The sequence below is a fragment of the Sycon ciliatum genome, chromosome 4, assembly GCF_964019385.1.
Source record: "Sycon ciliatum chromosome 4, ocSycCili1.1, whole genome shotgun sequence".
NCBI lineage: Eukaryota > Metazoa > Porifera > Calcarea > Leucosolenida > Sycettidae > Sycon > Sycon ciliatum.
Window position 1 is genome coordinate 11,873,310 of NC_088646.1, and position 21,373 is coordinate 11,894,682.

Genomic DNA, 21,373 nt, shown 5'->3' on the forward strand with positions numbered 1-21,373 from the left:
TATCGAAAGCTAGTATTCAACTCGTGAAAGTGTGTATCTTGTGTGACTGTTTGTATCGGTATTGGTACGCCGAGTAAATCACGTGACCTATTTTCAGTCCTTGTATTGATTATAATATCTTGGCGGGAAGGCTAGCTTGCCAACTGGCCGATGACCACAGAACTGTGTTTGCAAGTGGCCCCACTGAAGTGTTCATCTGATCTGTTTGACACAGCACGCACATCAAAATATGCACAGAAACAAGCGACAAGAACTGAGCATGGTGATATCGTAAAGTAGACAAACACTATACGTAGCTCATCGGGTAATTCCATTTTGTAAACTGATCCTGTACTGGCACTAGTGCTAGTACCGGATACACTCAATGCATGTCCACGTCCGGAGAGGGCAACGTGTTGACTGTTGAGGACAATTTTTTATACTAGCAAAACACAACCCAGCTGCCCTACTAATAATCAGGCAAAGAGGAAAACTGAAGTGACACGGGACAACAAGACAAAGGGGAGTAGGGGAATGGAAACACACTTTCAACAACTTACTTGCAGCCATCGAGTGTCGAAATCTAGCCTGACACGGGGAGTGAGTCTTTTGCATCCGAGAAGGTCGTTATGGCAAGGTTGATATACCGACCAAACGAGCCCAGCCTCTTAGTCGTATCTCCTGCTGCAAGAGCTTCATGCGCTCAAAGCTCGTTTCTCGCTGCATCGAAGGATTTTGGTACTGTATAATCATCATGCACGATGCACGATATAGTCGAGGACCCATTGACATCAAGTACTAGTAGTATCATAACCATGTTGCAACATTTTTATTTGCTGTTCACAATAATTATGCCATGGCGCCATGGCAGTAGACAGCGGAGATGGTTATGCAACATTTTTATTTGCTGTTCACAATAATTATGCCATGGCAGTAGACAGCGGAGATGGTTATGGCAAAGGTGTGACATGGTTTAGGTTCTCACGGTGAGTGTGAGTGATCGGTGTGACAATGTAACCATATACGCGTAGCAGCAAAGGGTAACCACGTGCCAGCTCGTGCTGCATCTCACGATGCAGTTGAGCCGCTCTTAGATCGAATCTCCTCTGCAGTTCAGACGGATCGTGGACAGACAACAGGGTACTGCAGTAGCTATGCCGCTATGGCAGGGCGTGGCTTGACGTCGACGACCATCGCCCTAGTAGCAGTCAGTAGCCAGCAACCCCCTGACGTATTGCAGGTCCTGAGACGACTAATAGCGTCACAAAGGTATTCACATGTCTTTCGAACTCACTCAGGGTTAAATATATCATCGACTTAGGTACTAGTAGACGTCGGGCGATTAGCCAGCAGGTTTTGAGGTCCTGCACGTGGAACCAGTCTTCCATGTAAACACACACAGTCATTTTGACGTTCTATGCTACAGTACATGATTGTATGACAGACAACATGATTGTATGTGTGTGAAAGTGTTTGTTATTGTGCCATCGTCCGTGTCTTGACGAACGCAACTGGTCTTACGGAGGTGACGTCAGACAAAAGATTTGTGACACACATGGACCGTTGCGCTGTTTCACTGGCTCCGATCGATCCTCCATCTTTGCGACATGATGCAGTCATTTATTTTACGCTTTGCACTGCCGTCATTCTCACCTTTTAAGTTTTAGATTTGCGCCATGATGCAGTCATGATGCACTTTGCTTTGTGGGTATATACATGACTGTACAAATGTAAACCAGTACTGATCCAGATCTACTCATTGCCGTTGTCTGATGATCGCTTAGTGCGTGAAACTCTGAGTTAAAACACTTTTTCCGTCCTCTTATTGTTTGATCCTCCATCTATTCATAATTATCCACCCTCTCTCCCCTCCTCGGCCTTACATGTACATGTACATGTATATGCATGCCTGTACTGTTAATAAATCAAAACATTCACGTACATGTACATGTACACGAACAACGCTATGCACATGATGCAGCACATGCACACAGCATGCACTCATCTGCACTATGACTTGGTAGTCTCCGTTGTAATCGAGAACTGCGGGCGTGACAATACCACCGCATACGGCACATACATCTATATACCATGTACATGGTATGCACATGTATGTAGAGAAGGAACTTCCTATCGTCCTTCCTCTGGGACACAAGACCTGGAAAACATGTACAATGATGGTACTAGCTGGCACTGGGTACAGTATAAGGCCATTGTCACCAAACCGGTCACTCCAGGGGTTGGGGTTTCGCACCTCACCTAAAACACTTCCTTGCAAGCAACTTCTCGCGCCTTGGAGTACACGTATTTGTTTTTTTGCTGCTCAGCACCCAATACTGGCAATAGCCGGTACGTGATAGGTGCAGATGGGCAAGAACTGTAGAGGTAGGCAACGCAGCATTGGCCAGACAACAGAAAGCTCTGGAGATGACGTACATGCTGCAATTGGCAAACCTTGTCTCACTCTATATACAGGTCGGCGAGTAGACTGGTTGTAAAAAGGACCATCTTCGCTTTTGGCTCGCGGCTGTCTTTCCTGGTTGTACTGGCTGGCAGGTGGATTTGCCAAGGACAGGGTAGAGAGACGTGCGATCTTTCGGGCAGCGTAAGACCAGTGACCATGAGCCTTGATATGACGTGCAGAAATGAAACAGACCCAATACGAACTGAGCCATGCGTGTGTGTATGTGTGTGTGTGTGCGTGTGTGTGTGCTTGCTGCATCATGGGCTGAAAGTAAGCAATATTTGTTGAACGAGCGAAGCAATCGTTTGCAACGGAACAAGGGTGTCCATCAATGATCTGTAGCTGCTAACAGAGAAGCGGAAAGGCGGCATAGTTCAACGCCTTCCAGGCATCCAGCACCGCAAAACCCTTTTCACAATCTACACGTGATGTTCACTACATAGCCATTATATTAGACCTTTTCATCTGTTTTCTCAATATGTCGCAGAGGTACAGTGCACTTCAACTAATATGTATTACATGTACTTGTAACTGTGCATATCGCTGTTTGCACGCACTCACGTGACCCGGGTTAAATACGCACACACACAGCGGTCTCTCTCTCTCTCTCTCTCTCTCTCTCGCTCTCTCTCTCTCTCTCTCTCTCTCTCTCTCTCTCTCTCTCTCTCTCTCTCTCTCTCTCTCTCTCTCTCTCTCTCTCTCTCTCTCTCTCTCTCTCTCTCTCTCTCTCTCTCTCGCTCTCTCTCTCTCTCTCTCTCTCTCTCTCTCTCTCTCTCTCTCTCTCTCTCTCTCTCTCTCTCTCTCTCTCTCTCTCTCTCTCTCTCTCTCTCTCTCTCTCACACACACACACACGCACACACACACACACACACACACACACACACACACACACACACACACACACACACACACACGTACACGATCTGTTTGGACGCTTCTTGCATCGTAATTTTGAGCCAAATGCATCTTACTCTTAACCCAAACCGCATTTGGTTTTCATAGATTAGTACTACATGATTGTATACGATATGAGGGCGTGCGTGCGTGCATGGGAGAGTGATAATACAGTCATGTACATGTACCTCCCAAAGTTACGTATGCACATACATGTAGTGTCAGGTTTTCAGTAAACTTTTCACGCAACATGCGTTACACTACATGACTGTTTGTACATGTAGCCCTAGATCTAGTGTGTTCATCACAGGCCAGGTAAGGTTACTAAGGGGTTCAGTGGCTGGCGAGCTCGACCTGTTAAAATACAGCTGGATCAGAGGAGTCAGCGGTCTCTCGTCGCAAAGGAGATTTCTTCGCAGGCAAGGAACGTTGACATGACACCCTACACCAAATGGCTGAGGGCTCACCGAGTCATCCGCGCTGTGGCATCGCACTCTTCAGCCACAGAACAAAAGCAGATTCACAAGTGCCTGTGTGTTGTTCCTGGCCCCTTTAATTATTTTAACCCTTTGAGGTGCCACTGAACGCGTTAAATGAGTTTAGCTGTTCCTTTAGGCAGAACACATGATAGTGTACATGATTGTAGTGCGTTTAATGTGACAAAGAGCGGCTCAGAGACGTTCATCCCTCTTGATATTTGCACTTTGTACTGTTGGGGCAACGAACTGAAAATAATAAAAACCCAAACCCAAACCAAACCAAACAGAGACCAGTAATACGAGTTGTAGACTACTACATTTACTAGTAGTGAGTTACCAGGTATACATAACGTGCGTTACTATCCGCCCGTCTTTCTACTGCTGAGGAGAGTCGCAAGCCAACATGCCATGGCAACAACTAACTTGCTGCTCATCGGCTATTTTAAAAGTACTATCTGTACATGTACATGTGCTGATGTCTACAAATTCACACCTTCCATTTCTATATTCACTAGCAATCTAAACTTTCTGCGCTAATACTGTAATAGCTCCCTCGCCTAAGCAACCATCCACAACCATCATGGCAATATTGTCTGTGCTGAATCAGACACCAACCAGCTATCGCTAGGCTATGCTTTATATTGGCCAAGTCCCACTGAGCATGTAATAGTCGCCTGATGATTGCATTGAGCAAGAAACTCCGAGTTGCGACAACTCTGTAAAACTTCATTGTGCCTTTTGTGTGTACATGTACATGTATTTACAACAGCATTCCCATGTTCACATCGCTCTCTGGTAAAATGCTGCATAATAATTCTCTTCTACGACCTTCTCCAGAATGCCACCTATGTCGAATAAGTAAAAAAAGTAAAATTATCGTGTCCGCAACGAAGCTAGGGAACTCACGACGGCCGCTAACACCCGGTAAACCCTGTCGAATAGGCTAACCTCAAACCTGGACCCAACCGGACCTGGACCAGGAATACTGCTGACACACGAAGTGCTTGCAGAAAGAACAGAATACATGTATCTACCGTAGGAGTTGGCCCTCTGCCGACTTCCTTTTTTTTAATTTTATATTTACTACCGGTATGTTGCATAGCCAGCTCGAAAAGAATAATGGTGCGGAGACTAGGACAAACGTGACAACTAATGAGCAGGCGCTATCATCATGATTCTAGGGTTATCTTTCCCGAATCCCACACGCCACCTTCCCATCCACCCACTACGATCACATAATGTACATCACTACATGTGCTAGCAAAGCTATGGTTGATACTTATCTATCCGTCAACTCCGACCTGCACCGATGGTCGACGAGACGACATCCAAAGGTGTGCGAAGTCCCTGTATACATGTACATGTACATACCTCCCACGGTCACCGTATTCGAGGCACCGGTCATACACGGTGTTATTGCAGCCCGATCTCAAGTAAGTTCACACCAGAGTTATCCACGGTATTGGAATGGGTCTTTCAATCGCACCATGTCGGCGGCTTTTAACGTCCAATAGACGGGCCCCGCGGGACGTTGGAAATGAACATGCATGCCATGGCACCGCTTAGTACACATTGTCCACACACTGAAGAGAAACGATTCCAGTCTTCGAGGGTGTGATGTATGGACGGACTACTGGCAGTAGACTTTAAATACCAGTATAGTGCACACACGTATGCATACTGGTCCGAACAAAATCGTAAGTCATTCCGCTGAGTGACTCGGCCATAGCGTCCAGGAAAGAAGCCAGAGGTGAATGAAGGATCGGACCCAGGGCTAGGGCTAGGGCGGAGGATTCCATTACACCCTTTATATTATTGTTAGTAGTATTCCATCATCGGGAATCGTGACACCGTCGCTTCTACTCATTCAGTCATTGCTTGGTCCGTTCCTCCCCATGCTGGCTCAGATAGGAGTGCACTCGCTGCATTAGCTCAGCAGTGCACTCGCTGCAGCCTAGCGCCTATGCCTAGCGCCTATGCCTATGCCTATGCCGTGGACCACCACTACTGGCACTACATCATACGTGCATACTGTACTGAACTACTGAACTGCTAGCTGCTCGGGTCTTCGAGTCCGTAGTGCTGCTCCTGGGCATACGGCTCGGTCTGCTATCCAATACTGGCAATAGCAATAATAGGCGCAGTACAGCGAGCAGCAGCACTAGATCAACACTGGCTGTAGCTATGTCATGGTGTACTACTCATTGGCAACCTCCGTGGTGGGGGCTGCAGCTAGTGTTCTGAAGTATAAAGCAGGCACTTGGTCTTGAGGGCATCTCAGTTCCGAACAAATTGCTTTCCAACCCACTCTTCGTTTTCTCTTTGCAGGCGAGCAACATCCGCTTGTTGACATTCTCACTCCTTTCGTCCTTGTTCCTTTGGCTGACAGGAAATGTCAGTCATGGCGCTTACATACTACTCTGGCATCATATATGCAGCTGTGATGTGTTCTAGCCTGGCTTTGGGTCGCAACATTCACATATCGAGGACCACTCCTGTCGAGGTGGAGAATTCTGAGACGGTGGCCGCCTCCATATTGAATGACTCCGGTGCAAGCAAATGTGGCGCCAAGAAGAAATTCTCGCTCCGTCTGTTCGAAGGCAGCAGTCCTGAGCCGAGTGACTCGGACAGTAAAGTCGTCTGCAACGATGGCACACCGGCTGGGTACGTACCTATCGTTATTAAAACATTACCTGATCATGTGCTGCGTATGCATGCCTTGTAGACATTCTTTGCTGTATACATGTGCTGTGCATGGCATTCACGGTAGAGTTCACAACACCGGTCGCTCGCTCACTGATAGCAAGACTATGGCTACATGCATGGCTGTGCTAGTCCGTCCTCTCTTCAGGATATTCAGTGTGATATTGCTTGAATTCTTGCGTTGGATTTTCTATCATCTGTGTTTCCCAACACAATCCGCGGTCATTTCGTAGTACGATTCGAGGGCGCGGCTAAAGTGATCCGACGAAACTACGGGGCGCAACAGACACAGTTGCTTCTTTTCATTGAACAGATTTGCAAACTCTCCAGTGCCATAGCACTAGCAGCAGGTAGGAGCAAGGAGCGCAGATGCGCTTTGACAAATGTACCGACACCCTTGGTATGTGTGTGGACCGGCTAGCCCAAAGAAGCAATTGCTATTTGCGGTGTGTGTCGGCGAGCGACGGCAGCTGGCTTATTGTACAGGCCTGGTTCAGACTAAGAGAGTCCAGACCTCATCATGTAGATCAGGGGCCAAGGGGAAAGATGAGCGCTGTGAGAAATTTGGCCACTTTTGGACGGACAGCAATGCTGCGGTAGTCCAGCCGGGCTGCTTGTGTCGGAAGTAGATGACTATCCTAGAGGAAGTGCTTCACAACCTTCAGTCTCAGCCTTCAGTCACAGCCTTCAGTCTCAAGTCTTTCTCTCTCTATCTCTCTCCCTCTATCTCTCTCTCTCTCTCTCTCTCTCTCTCTCTCTCTCTCTCTCTCTCTCTCTCTCTCTCTCTCTCTCTCTCTCTCTCTCTCTCTCTCTCTCTCTCTCTCTCTCTCTCTCTCTCTCTCTCTCTCTCTCTCTCTCTCTCTCTCTCTCTCTCTCTCTCTCTCTCTCTCTCTCTCTCTCTCTCTCTCTCTCTCTCTCTCTCTCTCTCTCTCTCTCTCTCTCTCCTCTCTCTCTTTCTCTCTTCAAAGCCAAAAGGTCTGCAAAGGGGAGAGTTTTAGGAAAGGAGAAAGATAGCACAGCACAGTAATTGAGATGAATTACAATTTTTGTAGATGTTCTCCATGTTCTCGATGCACCAATGACTATGTATCACCATCGAGGCACACCTGTTCTTTTCGTTCTAGCTCTGTGATTTGGTAGAAGGTGGGTGAAATTGACAGACTATTGTCGGCTAGGTTGTAAATATTATTGTAATACTCGAGACCAGAGACAAGATCGACGTGCAGCGTCTGTTTCACGCTTGGAGTAGGGGGGGGGGGGGGCAGATCTGACAAGAAACCCATTTTCAGCATGGCTGCGCACCCTTCAGCGGCACTGCCACTGCTTCTAATCTAAGTTCTAGACACTGTGTCCGTGGCTCCATACTGGACCATAGGCATAGTGCCCTAGCTAGCCAGATGTCCAGCCTCGGTTGTCACACGGGATATGACAGCTTAGGCAAGTTAGTTAGGGGTTTCGTGGGAGCTGCTCAGCTGGTAGAAGGAGATTGTACCCACTACACGCCGCTAGTAAAGGGCGCAGCACATAACGCATTGATATATTGTGCTGAGTGGTAGCTCTCTGGCGGTTTATAGTGCCCCTTTCCCTTTCGTTCTCGTCTGCACCGCGCCGTGCCTTGTGAAAATAATCGTGCCGCCCTTGCAGTTCAGTTGACCGTTGTCGTGATGGACGGCAGCGGAGCGGCTTTGTCAATGCCGCATGGCAAAGCGTCCTGCTGATGAGAACGTAAAGATTTTTAAAGGCTGAACCTATTGCCCATATTCTACCCACTAGTTTGGACATATTCGATCATGATCGCGCCAATGAGATGGTGCAGACGCCGTTACGCCACGTTGATAAACACCACACAGTTCTTGTGCCAGTTGTGGATCTACACTACAGACAGTACAGTTTCTGTTTGCCATGGCATAGCTGCGCATGTTGCGGGTGCAAGTGTCAGGCGTCATCTACTAGTAGACCCAGGTGCTCGAAGTCCGTACACTTTTACAGTGTGTGTTTGCCGAGCTGAAACTCACACTAGCAATGATCACTTGCCAGAATCCTGCTCGTGGATGGAAGGTATCTTGTCCAAGTTTGTTCTGAGGCCAGGCTCGATTGAACCAGGCCATCTTTCGATCCAATCTGTTTCTCTGAAGTTCGCTGATTTTTCATATCAAATTTTTGTGTCGCAGAGGGTACTCTAAGTCCGTACTGATCAGAGGTGACTCGAAATACACACATGTTTCTGCTAATTGCTAACTTGCAATCCCTCGGTTACGAAGAAAGCACCGAAGGGATATGTTTGGCATGTGCCTCCACCAGTATTTCTTGCAAAAGCGTAGTTTGTTGCCGAAATGCAAGCTGTTTTTAGTCGGCTCAGAGAAGAAGCAGCTGGGCTGTGAAAACCGCGGGAAAACAGTGGTGGAGATGCCAGGAGTGTCAACCTTTCTGCAAGGATTGGTGGTTCTCTGTAAATTCTTCTCCTCTGGCCATTGTCAGGTCTAAGCTGGCTCTTGATGATTGAGTGAAGGTCTGTTTGACGCTGTGTCCGTTCGAAATCGGTCTTGGCAAAGTTGATTTTTGCATGAAATGTAACCCAATTTGTATTTCGTATGGACACTCGAAAACCCACTCGCGTGGTATGGGACTTCTGCTTATCGTAGATCCCTGAAAATTGCTACGCGAGGAGAACATACCACACTGTCCCCTCCATAAAATATTTGAGTCCAATACAATAACAGAACATGAAATTATGGGCGTACGAACTTAGGATACCATGTACGGACTTCGAGCACCTGGGTCTACTACTACTACTAGTGTAACAAGAGCTAGCTAGATGGGTTATGGACTCTTGGTAGTAGCCACTGAGCACAGTCTGTGTACTGTATTATAATGACTGTGGTATCGTACAAATCTACATGTGCCAGTACTTCGGCAGTAGTCGTCTATTCGCAGCACCACAGTCATGCAGAGTGAACGGCACACGATACATCCATGTGATCCTGGTTCTAACGCCGTCAGCGTAGATCTACGTGTAAACAGGAGCATAATAATGTTGCACAATTCTATCTTTCTGAACGGGTCGGTGAACACAGCCAATGGTGCGCTCTCAAAGTAAGAAAATCAGCAGTCCATGATTGTACACAGGTGCCTTCGGATAAACATGGTGACTTCACTGACTTCACTGACTTCACTCGATTCTCCTGAAAGATGATATGATGCAAATCATGACATACATGGCCATTTGCGAATGAGCTCAGTGGCACCGGAGACAATTAGAGTCCTTGTTCTGATTTATCTGTACATGCATACGAGCACTGCACTACAAGTGTGTGTGTGGGGGGGGGGGGGGGGCGGGGGATGTGGGGGTAGGGACTTCGGAGGTGGTGGTGGGGGGGGGGGGGGGAGGAGGAGGAGGCGGGCAGAGTGGGCAGAGTGGGCAGAGTGCAGGTGAAATATGCCTACTACACTTACATGTACATGTACTTCTCTTCCGTACACGTCACGTGTGACTTCTCACCTGACTGTATCGCCAGTTTCGCCACTATTGAGTATTATCATGATCATGACTGTAGTGTGAGCTTAGATGGTAGGGAGTACGGAGTACTGAGTACTGTACCTTTATGAACCTCCCCTTTGCCTTGCTGTAACTTAGTGTAAGCCCTTGCAACGCAGTGTTCTCAGTTACTAGTACATGTACCACTATTAATAGTATTATGTACATGTAGGTGTATAATAGCAGCAACATACATTTACGTGATTGTACACACAAGGCCGGTCTAGGCAGCTCGAGGTAGAGTGCTCAATGCACAAAATGTGCAAAGCAGTATACACCCACAACAGAGGCGAAAGGCCGTACTGTGATACAGTGACAGAAACATTATCGAAGTGATAGAGGGCTGAGTCAGGCAGATGTGCAGTGCAGTAACTGGTGAATTTGGGTAGTAGATCTACTTTGTAGCTCCCTGCATGCCATGCTCTTCAGCCTCTTGAACCAACAATGTAGAATCCTAAAACCATGGGCTTAGATTTCGGAGCACATGCCGGGCACACCAACATCACCACGGATACCCGAGTTGCAGTCAACGGGGATTTTTGATCCTTATGTCATGACCGGTAAAGATCTAAAATATGCATTGCTCCGAAGTTTGTTGCAGCAGTATTATAATAACGAGGAGCGTAATACCGAAATAGATCTACCCCATATATCATGTCCTCGGCGTTGTCTGTTTTCACCATGTTCTGAACTTCACAACTTAAAAGAGTGTTTGCTGAATCAGTGAATGAGGAATTGCCGGTAACATGGTTATCTGGCGACACAGCACCATCACCAGAATCAGTTCACCCATGACGGTCCTCAAAAGGCTCAGCGGGATCGATTGCAGAAGGCAAGGCTCTCTGAGGCTCTTGTCTTCATTGATGATTATTATGCAAAGTACCCGCACGAGACGTTGAGGAGTTGTCTTTGAGGAATGCAGCCATGATTTTTAGGATTGCCAACGCCGTGAGCGAATCCCAAACACCTAATCAACGGAAGCTTTCCAGCACCAACACTCAACAGTTGAACTCAAAAACACAACTATCCGACGTAACGCACTCCAGTAGCTATGCATGTGTGTTAGTGTTGGCCCAGCCTGGCTTGCCCTGCGTGAGCGTAGGGGTTTCAAAGTACATTATGTATTGTACTGATGTAGTTAGCTTGATTGCTCTCGTAGGATTTGCATTTCGTGATTGGAGGTACTGTAGGTGTCTTCGTTTGTCCCTCAATCAGAGCTGATCTATGGCCCTGAGACCGAGTGCATCTACTCTACACCTGTATTCGTAGATCTACGACTCAGTACGAGAGCTTGGGTGTCTCTGAGATAATGATTGGTCAGCGTCGGACTCGGTGTCAAGCTGATGCAAGCTCGCCCACCAGTTTCCTTCGTGGTTCCGTCAACTGTGTTGGAGAGTTACTCAGTAGATCTACTGATTTTGCCTGTTTAGTGTTGGCCAGCTTCTACAAAACAAGGAATGTGCAGCACATCTCATGCCGTGATTGTGCGAGATCCTGCACTGGCCACTGCGTTGACATGCGCCTGGGTCACAGAGCGGGTTCAAAGTTCATGAACACAATAATAGAAAAGCTGACAGGATCGCTTTTCTAGCCCGACAAATCGAAAGCGACAGTGCGGGTCCTGCATCTCGATCTCGGGTTGGGCACCGAATCCGTCGAGCTTGTTCGTGCCCCTGGTCATCAGCAATCGCCTTGTAGTGATTTACACTACAGTAGATATACGAGACAACTAACTTCGTCAAGTAACGCAACCATTAGTCATTACCCAAGTGATTGCCTTCGGGTCGGTCTAACGTTACCATTATTGCGTTGGCAAGGTGTGACGGTGAGAAAGAGCACTTCATTGTCGCCGAAGGCGATAGCGTGGACATCGCACGGTGCTTGTCGTTTCCAGGTTTGATGATTGTTCAAGTTGAGTACAAGCCGTACTGAGTGGCACATGGTGCCAAAAGGGCACGCAACGTTGGCGAGTGACCCAGTCGTTTCTGACCTTTCTCGGTGTTGTTGCCAACAGCCACGGGGCAGTATGCTCAAGAATTGCTCTGGAATGGAGCATTTTTACTTCAGAGATGAATTGGATACTTTATACATGCTCGCTCGACAAGAGCTGCATATCAGCGGTGTCTCGTTTGTACTGCAATGGTCATATTCGATGATGGTGGTCCTTTGCCCCAGGATGCGAGCGCCTGAGGCTGCGCTTCATTGTGGGACGCACGGGCACACGCCCCTGTGTGTTATCTGTGGCATGTGGCAGATGCTAGTTACTGTTAGCCCTTGTTTTGTCAACTTTTGAGAGGTTCTACGTGTTTGGCATGTAGGAAGCAGGGAGTCGTTTATGACTCCCTGGTAGGAAGTATTGGCTCAAGTCTTGTACTTTTGTAGATGTTGATCTCAACTCTTACAAGACAAAATGCTGAGTTTGTTACAATGTACGAACAGGAAAAGAGGTTACCCGCGCTGTCTTTGGAGTTTCTTCTTCTTTACGGTAATTACCGGCCTCTGGCACGTTTATGATTCCGGTATGTCTGTGTATCTATCTATCTCCGACTCCTAGGTATTATCATCGCTTGGAAACGAACGGCGGACGCATGACGAGCGACAAATGGGTCATTTTCCTCGATGGTAAGCTGCGATCACGGAACAGCATGGGCCATAGCTGAGTTGGGGGACTTTGTTCTCGACTACTACAATTAGGAAAGAGAGTAACACTAACGTCAACGTCATCATGACAGGATAGATAACAATAGGATTGTTGCATGTGTGTTGTTACTCCCTCCATGACAACCTGACAGCGGTGCTTGACAGCAATCATGTAACAGTCGAGAGAGTGAGAGAGACCAAAACCAAGCATACACCAGCCTAGTTGGAGTACTATGAACATCAGGATAACTACATGTATATCATACATGTACATGTATGTGTGCGTCCCCTTCTGTATGCACTTGACGATGGCAGAAGGGATGGGGGTGAAAACATTACCGCTGCATCCAGTCCTCTTAGCTCGGCAAACCAGCTTGTATGGACGAAACCGGAAGGGCTTGTCTGGACCTAAGGTCGAACAAGCCCATTCATTCTTTGCACTATGTAGTAGAAAGGCCACCAGCGGTAAATCTCACCCTTACTTCTCAATAATAAACCCACCAAAATAATGTCCCTTGACTCTTGATGTGACCGAGCACATCTTTTTTTGGGAAACAGTTGCCCAAACTGATGGAGCCCGCTAGACCAAGAGCAAGTTGCGATGGTGCAGAACCAGTACTGGCAGTAGCGTACTCCTCCCTGGATGGAACACTGTAACTGTATTCCTGTTACCCATATGCCTGAAACAACACGTACTTCTTGTTCTCTGCGATGCGTGCACTGATTTTTACACTGACCTGTTGTTTGGCACTCCATACCAGGTGGACAGTATTGTGCCGCGGATGCAAGTTGCGCACACCGCTATAGCACTGTGGCAGGCAAGATGTCCATGAGCTCACAGAACTGGCCGCTAGAAAAGGACTTTGGTAAGTCTGGAGCTACCCATATAATACATTGATGCTTTTTTCAACATTCCATAAAAGTAGGGAGTGAAGGATGTGTGTCTCGTGTCATTAATTTGGGGAGTCCTGCAGTGATATTATTAAATTTTGTCAAAATGAGTCCTGCTCATTGTGGGGGTCTATGTTCTGGTGACTAATTGACACTGTCTCCATCAATCAGAGGAGGTCAGAGTGTGCAAAGCGGACTGACCAGTGCTAGCCCACTAGTGGGGGTTGTCCATCACTGCACCTGGCCTATGACTGCATCACAGTGTGCAGTGTGCAGTATCCCATACTACTGCAGGGTACTACTTGCCTTGAGTCCACTCCTGGACACGCATGCACAGTGGACCATCCACAAACAATGCACACGCATGCACAAGTGTTGGTGCATGTATAGTGTGTTGTCACTTACAATGATGTCTGGTCACAGTCTATCCACCACATCCACCACACAGCTCCAAACTAATCACAACACATTTTGACTACATTGGAATACATGATGTCATCTGAAAGCATCTTATTGACTTCTTCTCAGTCTGATTGTGCCAGGCTAGTAATACCCAGGAACTCGTGATTGACTTGATCATGAGGGGTACTTGCAGCCTGGAAAGCATAGCACATTCCTTTCTCTTGGAGGTGGCTACAAATTGTAGGCTGAGGTCATGTTGGCGAACGGTCCGGGGTGAGCAAATGAATGTGGCATGTGATGAAGGCCTCGCTTAATTAACATTACACTTTAAATCAACTACATGCACTCTACTGTTCATTCTGGTTTCTGGTCTCTCTCTCTCTCTCTCTCTCTCTCTCTCCCTCCCCCCCCCTCTCTCTCCTCTCTCTCCTCTCTCTCCTCTCTCTCTCTCTCTCTCTCTCTCTCTCTCTCTCTCTCTCTCTTTCTCTTTCTCTCTCTATCTCTATCTATCTATCTATCTATCTATGTATCTATCTCTCTCTCTCTCTCTCTCTCTCTCTCTCTCTCTCTCTCTCTCTCTCTCTCTCTCTCTCTCTCTCTCTCTCTCTCTCTCTCGCATCTTCACATATTCCTCTCTTTTTCCCCTTCTTGCTCTGTGTATCTGCACAGATGGCTTCGGTCTCCTATCCAGCCAAGTCAGCTCAAACCCACACCTGGCAAACGCAAACAAAATGTAAGCCCGTTCACAACCCTGCTACATTGCTGTTTAGCTCCACACTCCGCAAAACGGACGATGAAAATGATATTGCATGTGGCCTCCACCCCTTTGTTATCATCATCGCTGTTATGCATAGCAATGTACTCACAGACACAAACTGATTTCATCTCAACTGAAATGGCAATGAATGCAGCGAATCATGAACAAAATGACACTCCTATGAGAGAAGCTCGCGAACTGCAGCCATATTCGAACCAGCAAATTATCATGGCACTACCTGTTTGCACCCAGTATGTCAAAAATGCAGCTAAAAGAAACAGTGTGTAGATCCTGAAATAATCAGTCTTGTAAGCCACGTATTGGCACAGTGTCAGTGATCGCTGAACACAGCTTTGAATATGCTCTACTTTTCCCGGTGTCACACAATATTGATTCTTTTCTACAAGCACACAGTAACGTTATTTGATATGTGTGTGTATGTATGTGTGTGTCTGTATGTGTGTGTCTGTGTGTGTGTGTGTGTGTGTGTGTGTTGCTCCCTCTGCCGTGCAGCTATGTGCCCTACTGTTCTAGTGACGTGTGGAGTGGTGACATGTCCGCTGATGATGTTAACGCAACTGGCACACTTGGCTCTGGAACACGTACGTACACACACTGCCTGCCCAGCACACGATGACCATGTGCCAAGTACGGGCCAGAGTGATAAGAAATGATTCAGGAACGTGTGTGCAAATTCAGTTCTAGAAAACCACAAACACTGAAATGCTAGAGGCCAATCGCAGGTATGGGTGTGGGATAGCTCCCCGCTGATTTAACATAATGAAATCATGCGAGATGCTACTGAGCACGGTGGTTGCTCTGCCACACCCATGCCTGATCAATAGCAGACCCTTTCACGAATATTTTCTCAAGAAATGCTATTGCACATGACATACGTGTGCCATTGATAAAATCCCTATAGCTTGTCTTACATTCCTAGATGGCACTGAATACTACCTTTAGGGTAATCTTGCACTTGAGGGTAATCTTGCCTCCAAAGAAAGGGTTCCCCATTCTGATACTTGGGTAATCTTGCCTCCAAAGAAAGGGTTCCCCATTCTGATACTTGGGTAATCTTGCCTCCAAAGAAAGGGTTCCCCATTCTGATACTTGGGTAATCTTGCCTCCAAAGAAAGGGTTCCCCATTCTGATACTTAGGTAATCTTGCCTCCAAAGAAAGGGTTCCCCATTCTGATACTTAGGTAATCTTGCCTCCAAAGAAAGGGTTCCCCATTCTGATACTTAGGTAATCTTGCCTCCAAAGAAAGGGTTCCCCATTCTGATACTTAGGTAATCTTGCCTCCAAAGAAAGGGTTCCCCATTCTGATACTTAGGTAGTCTTGCCTCCACAGAAAATGCTCCCTATTTGGATACTTAGGGTAGATGTTACCACATGTGTCATAATGTGCCGGGCATTACAATGTCAGCTAAGAATATTGGCGCACTGATCTCCAGATAGCAGATGCCAAAACATCCAGCAAAGCATGACTCAGTGTCAAGCAATCAGTTGCCAGGCCACCTGAGCATGCAGCTTGCTCACTCCTCTAGTATGAATCACTCCTGCCCCCCCCCCCCTAGATCTCCATCTAGCCCGGGCCAAGCAACCTCTGCCCTCCCTGCTAGTAGTATACTATTGTGAGGAGGTTTTCAGTACACCCAACTCGCAACACACAAACAGTCCTTGGCTACACCACGCACAGTAAATTGTCCAAATTTTCACCCAGGAGGGCATCATCAGGGATATAGTGAGGAGGTTCACACTTTTTAAAATTTCTTGTCCATCCTAACAGCATATTCTATAAGAGCAGGAATGAGTACGGGCATGAGCCTCTGCCAATGCGACCATTATCTGCATTTCCCTGATTCTATTCTGCAGTGAGCGTGTCCAACCTGGTGTTCATGGGATCCAAGATTATCCGGGCTGTCATAGCCGATCTCGTGCAGAGGCAGAGTCTCGCACAGGCTAGCTACGTGGCGCTGGCAGGACACAGGTATGAACATCGTGTCACAGGCTTAATAACAGCTGTTTCACCGTCCAAGTCTTTCCTGATGTTCTAATCTAGTATATGGTTCAGCTTTGCAAATGTTCACACTTCTATCCCTGATGCGGCAACAGCTGTGATGGCTGCCACAGCACTGCTTTTGGCAATACGACCGAATTCCTCGTTTAACTGGCGAATGTTGCCGTTGTCTTCTGTTTATTCTCCAGTGCTGGTGGGCTAGGAGTCGGTCTTCACCTGGACTACCTGCGCAACAAGTTGCAATTGACGGAATCAGGCCAGCGCAAAACGCAGCCCATTGTGCAGGGCCTGTCTGCCGCTGCATGGTACGTGCCATACACCTATTGCCGGGACAACGGTCTACCCAGCAGCAAGTGCTTGCCACCTGATGCTACGTTTGAGATCCGACTGGGAGCCAAGAGGTAAGCAACCCACTACCACGGCAACCAGTGCCGGGCCTTTCAATGCTGCCAATGTACACTGACTAAAGAGAAACTGGCAGTTTGGCAAAAGCTTGATTATCATTCATCAGTATCATTCTGAAGAAGACAAAAGTCAAAAATGTATTATCAGTATCAATCAGTCTAGTCTCGATCCCCTTGTGTAGTCCGCCTATCCACCATTGCATTTGAGGAGAAAGGCAGAACGGCGCTCCATTCTGGTACATTGCACCTAGAAATATTCATGCATGGAAGTATACGGTGTGCTTTTTAAGCCACTCATACGCACCGTCAACATATTTTTAATATTTGTGCAGAGAACGACTGCCTCTTGTATCCTGATATGCATTCGTTGGATTACCATAGCTGCTATAGTACTGAGCTAGTCGTGAATCAGTGGAGCTGTGGCAACTGGTTGGCTTTCCGTGGACCAGCAACCCTCCGTGATACAGCGATGACGACAACACCCCGCACCTCTCAGTCCTGTTGATTTCAGGTGACAGTGAAAAATATGGAATGAAGAAATCGCTCCCAATTCACGCGCATGGCTTGTTAGCGATGGGCCAATTGCTAGTCAACTCACAATCGTACCCGGTTCTGGACTACATAATTGTTTTGGTTGTTCTCATAATTGTTGTTCCTGTTGCTACTGCTGTTGCTGGTGTCGCTGCTGCTGGCTGGTCTCTACATGTATTTCCCATGCTCAGGGTTTGGCAATCAAGCTACCCACCTGCCTGCCTAGCCCAAAAGAGACATGACCCTTTCCAGTGCCTCTTCCCAGTCATCTCACGGCCCTATATGCAAGGTGAGACTCGTACATGCCAAACACGCGTACAAGTTACATGCAGGGGAGGCAGTCAGATCCACTCTCTGCACATAGTGGTACTTGCAGGGGAGGCAGTCAGATCCACTCTCTGCACATAGTGGTACTTGCAGGGGGTAAGTGCTGATGTACATCTAGCAGCAGTTATCAGGCAGCCACGGTTGCGTCTCCACTGATGCAGAAGACATGACTTTGAACTGGATACCAAATGGAGCCACGAGCATAAATGACGTCAGCATTGGGACCGGATTATTTGGCTGGTAGCAACGATCACCATTTCGGAAATTGGAGAAGCGAAAGGCAGTGGAATTCAAAAACAATTCAAAAAGGTGGCTTTAAAATATGTGTGTGTGTGTGTGTGTTTGTGTGTGCATGCACACGTGTGTGGTACGATGGAGGGTACTGATCTGAACAAAACCGTCTGCCCTGTTGTCCTATTGCAGGTGATATGATCTTCCTACAATGGATGTATGACCAGGCTGTAGCTGAGCTGATCCGTTCCTCCGCGCAACACCTGTTCCAGATGTCCACTGGCGTTGCAAATTCACTCAAGGAGACGAGCCGCACTATCACCGCTCCTTTGTCGTAAGTGTTTATGTCCGGCCGCACGGTCTAGCAATAACCTCGGTGTAAAATCAGTGGCAAGTCCTCCGCCCTACTCCTTTTGAAACTACCTGCGGAGTTAGGGCCCTCAGACCATGGTAGAAGGTAACACTGGCAGTATAGACCCCTCAGACCATGGTAGATGGTAACACTGGGAGTATAGACCCCTCAGACCGTGGTCGAGGGTAATACTGGGAGTAGAGACAGCACCTGCATGTAGGTTGCAGTGTCTGCTCTAGGATTTCAAACCAACCAGGTACACGTGTACCCGGCACAACTCTTGCAACCGGGTCAGTCCCGGGTACATTCAAGTGCGGGTATTGTACATCAGAGAATCGTAGGACTCCCTAATTGAGTCCCAACCGGGTCACAAGTGACCCCGGTGTTCTTTTCCAAGCGGGTACAAGTACCCCCAATCAGGTCGCTGACCCGGCCCTGGAGCAGACACTGGGTTGGCATGTACTTTTATTTTGAAATGGCAATGGCTGATTTCCATTACATGTACATGTACCTCTGTCCTGCATTCCTACCTACAGGGTATCAATCGTTCCAGTCTGTGTCGGCCACTTTGGATTTGCTGATTCGTAAGTATATCACCAAGAAATTTAAAATGCGCATACAATGAAAACACCATGGGGGGGGGGGGGGAGTCAAATGGTCACTTGCATGGCTGTGTTGAACACAACTCCCCAGATCCCCCTGCTGCAACTGCAGCAAATATGAGAAGCAGCTGCTGTACCTGAATAGAATACAACAGAAGAGTCACGCGCTGAAGAACGTGGAGCCCAAGAACGTCCAGCCTGAAATTCTAAGAATGCCACAGCCTCAAGTTAAGAACGGCAGTGTTAGTTTTCTGGTAGCTTTTGAAATACATATGATTCAGTATGAATTGTTTCTAAGAACACAGCCAGATTGCTGAAAAATAAGAACGCCCCGAGCTAACTCCTTGGAACTCCTTGGAAACAACGTTCTTGGGCGAGCGACTCTACAATAGTAGCCATGTCCAGCTTCAATGATGCAAGTCCTGGGACTACTGCGGGTAGTGCCTGCTCACTGCTGCTGCTGCTGCTGCTGCTGCTGGTTTAGTCATCATCATCATCATCTGGATCTATCAGGATGAGTGTTGCAGTGCAATGTCATAGAGCACTCCATCCCTAGGGTTAACCCTCCATTTAATCCATCTCTAACACCGAAGTCCTTTGTGTTTCGCCTGGGAAGAAAGGCTACATGCACCCTATGGGCTAACGATGCCGAACTGTACAACTGTCTACATTGCATACTGCAGAAACTGCTACTTGCAAGTTTGGTACGACATGTACTTTAGTATCCACACTACTTGACCTCGTGTCAACGTTGAGGGTTAGTCAGTATGGCGGTGTACATCGCATCTGCACCGTGTGGTGCAAAGTGACTGACATTGGATGTGTGTTCACATGTGTGTGTGTGTGTGTGTGTGTGTGTGTGTGTGTGTGTGTGTGTGTGTGTGTGTGTGTGTGTGTGTGTGTGTGTGTGTGTGTGTGTGTGTGTGTGTGTGTGTTGACAGGGATGTGTGGACTGGACTGAAGGTCAAGAATGGCAACTGCACCGTAGCACAGATAGTTCAGAGTGCCTACCTCTTCAGCAAGACAGGCTCGCGCAAGGCCAGCCAGGTTGAAGGCTGCCGGTTCCGGCGTCACTACGGCAACACGTGCACCAATCCTCTCCGAGCAAACCCCACTTGCCCAGGCATGCGCAGAGATGATAGCAAAAGCCACAGCCACAGTTTGCAGATCGCTAGCTTGCCACAGGTGATCAGCAACCGTAACTGCGGGGCCGCGCTCCCCGGCGATGCAAACCCGAGTTCGGAGGATTGGCCGGGCTCGGAGGATTGGCTGAACGGCATACACCCGTAGCCTTGATCTCAACTATACAGTATGTGTGGCATGTGTACACTGTACACCTCACTGCACAACCAGTAGCCTCAACTCCAATCTCGTGGGTGAGATGCTCACAGAACCACTACAGGTAGACACCCTCCCTGGAATCTATAGATGTCAATATCAATATTATTTAAACCCATTATTATGACCACAGCTTAGGGGCCATCCGGCATTATCGATAATTTTCACGAAACAATAAAAGTTTAGTTGGGACCCTCCCCCACCCACCCACCGTCCTGAACGAATAATAGATTGACTTGACAGCTAGAATGCATTGATGTCTCACATATCAATGTTTTTCAAAACGAAACTCTCCTTGATCCACCCACCTATAAACTTTTTTTCTTTTCGTGTAAAAGATCGATAATTATGGATGGTCCCTTATGTCACCCCTGCCTTTATGATACATATGCCACATACACAATAGTATTTTTCTACATCCTATTGATTCTACTTCGAATTGAAATTATTATTGTACTTCGATTCTATGAAATGTGGTGCACTACTGATTGGTACCAGCACCTACACGCACACACACGCACACACACACACACGCACACACACACACACACACACACACACACACACACACACACACACACACACACACACACACACACACACACACACACACACACCGTGTACAATATTATTACCTTGAGTGGCTTGAGAACACAGTACATACCTACCTCTTCTTTTAAAATTCTTTTACGCATCTTGGTTTCTCACTACAAAATAATCCATATACTGTTAAAAAAAGTCTCTTTCTCATTCTTCTTTGTTGCATACTGTATACAACTGAGAGTGCATGAAAGTAGGCCATATCCGCACAATGGTCAGCGTA

At 47.4% G+C, this 21,373-nt stretch overlaps 1 protein-coding gene across 1 annotated transcript; it reads left to right on the forward strand.

Moving 5' to 3' along the window:
- The first annotated feature begins 5,996 nt into the window (after nucleotides 1-5,996).
- On the forward strand, nucleotides 5,997-21,373 carry LOC135814502 (carboxylesterase notum2-like). The gene is made up of 11 exons (XM_065327625.1): nucleotides 5,997-6,480; nucleotides 12,609-12,676; nucleotides 13,456-13,560; nucleotides 14,657-14,720; nucleotides 15,258-15,346; nucleotides 16,621-16,735; nucleotides 16,954-17,166; nucleotides 17,892-17,989; nucleotides 18,451-18,592; nucleotides 19,147-19,194; nucleotides 20,154-21,373. Exons 1-11 carry the CDS (start codon nucleotides 6,209-6,211, stop codon nucleotides 20,500-20,502), a joined length of 1,563 nt encoding a protein of 520 aa, XP_065183697.1. The 5' UTR covers nucleotides 5,997-6,208; the 3' UTR covers nucleotides 20,503-21,373.

Bases quoted from the DNA above. Each gene is read 5' to 3' on its own strand.
- LOC135814502 (XM_065327625.1), top strand. From the start codon at position 6,209: ATGTCAGTCATGGCGCTTACATACTACTCTGGCATCATATATGCAGCT. The intron at 17,167-17,891 runs GTAAGCAACCCA...TCCCATGCTCAG, and splicing joins ATCCGACTGGGAGCCAAGAG to GGTTTGGCAATCAAGCTACC. The intron at 18,593-19,146 runs GTAAGTGTTTAT...TCCTACCTACAG, and splicing joins ACTATCACCGCTCCTTTGTC to GGTATCAATCGTTCCAGTCT.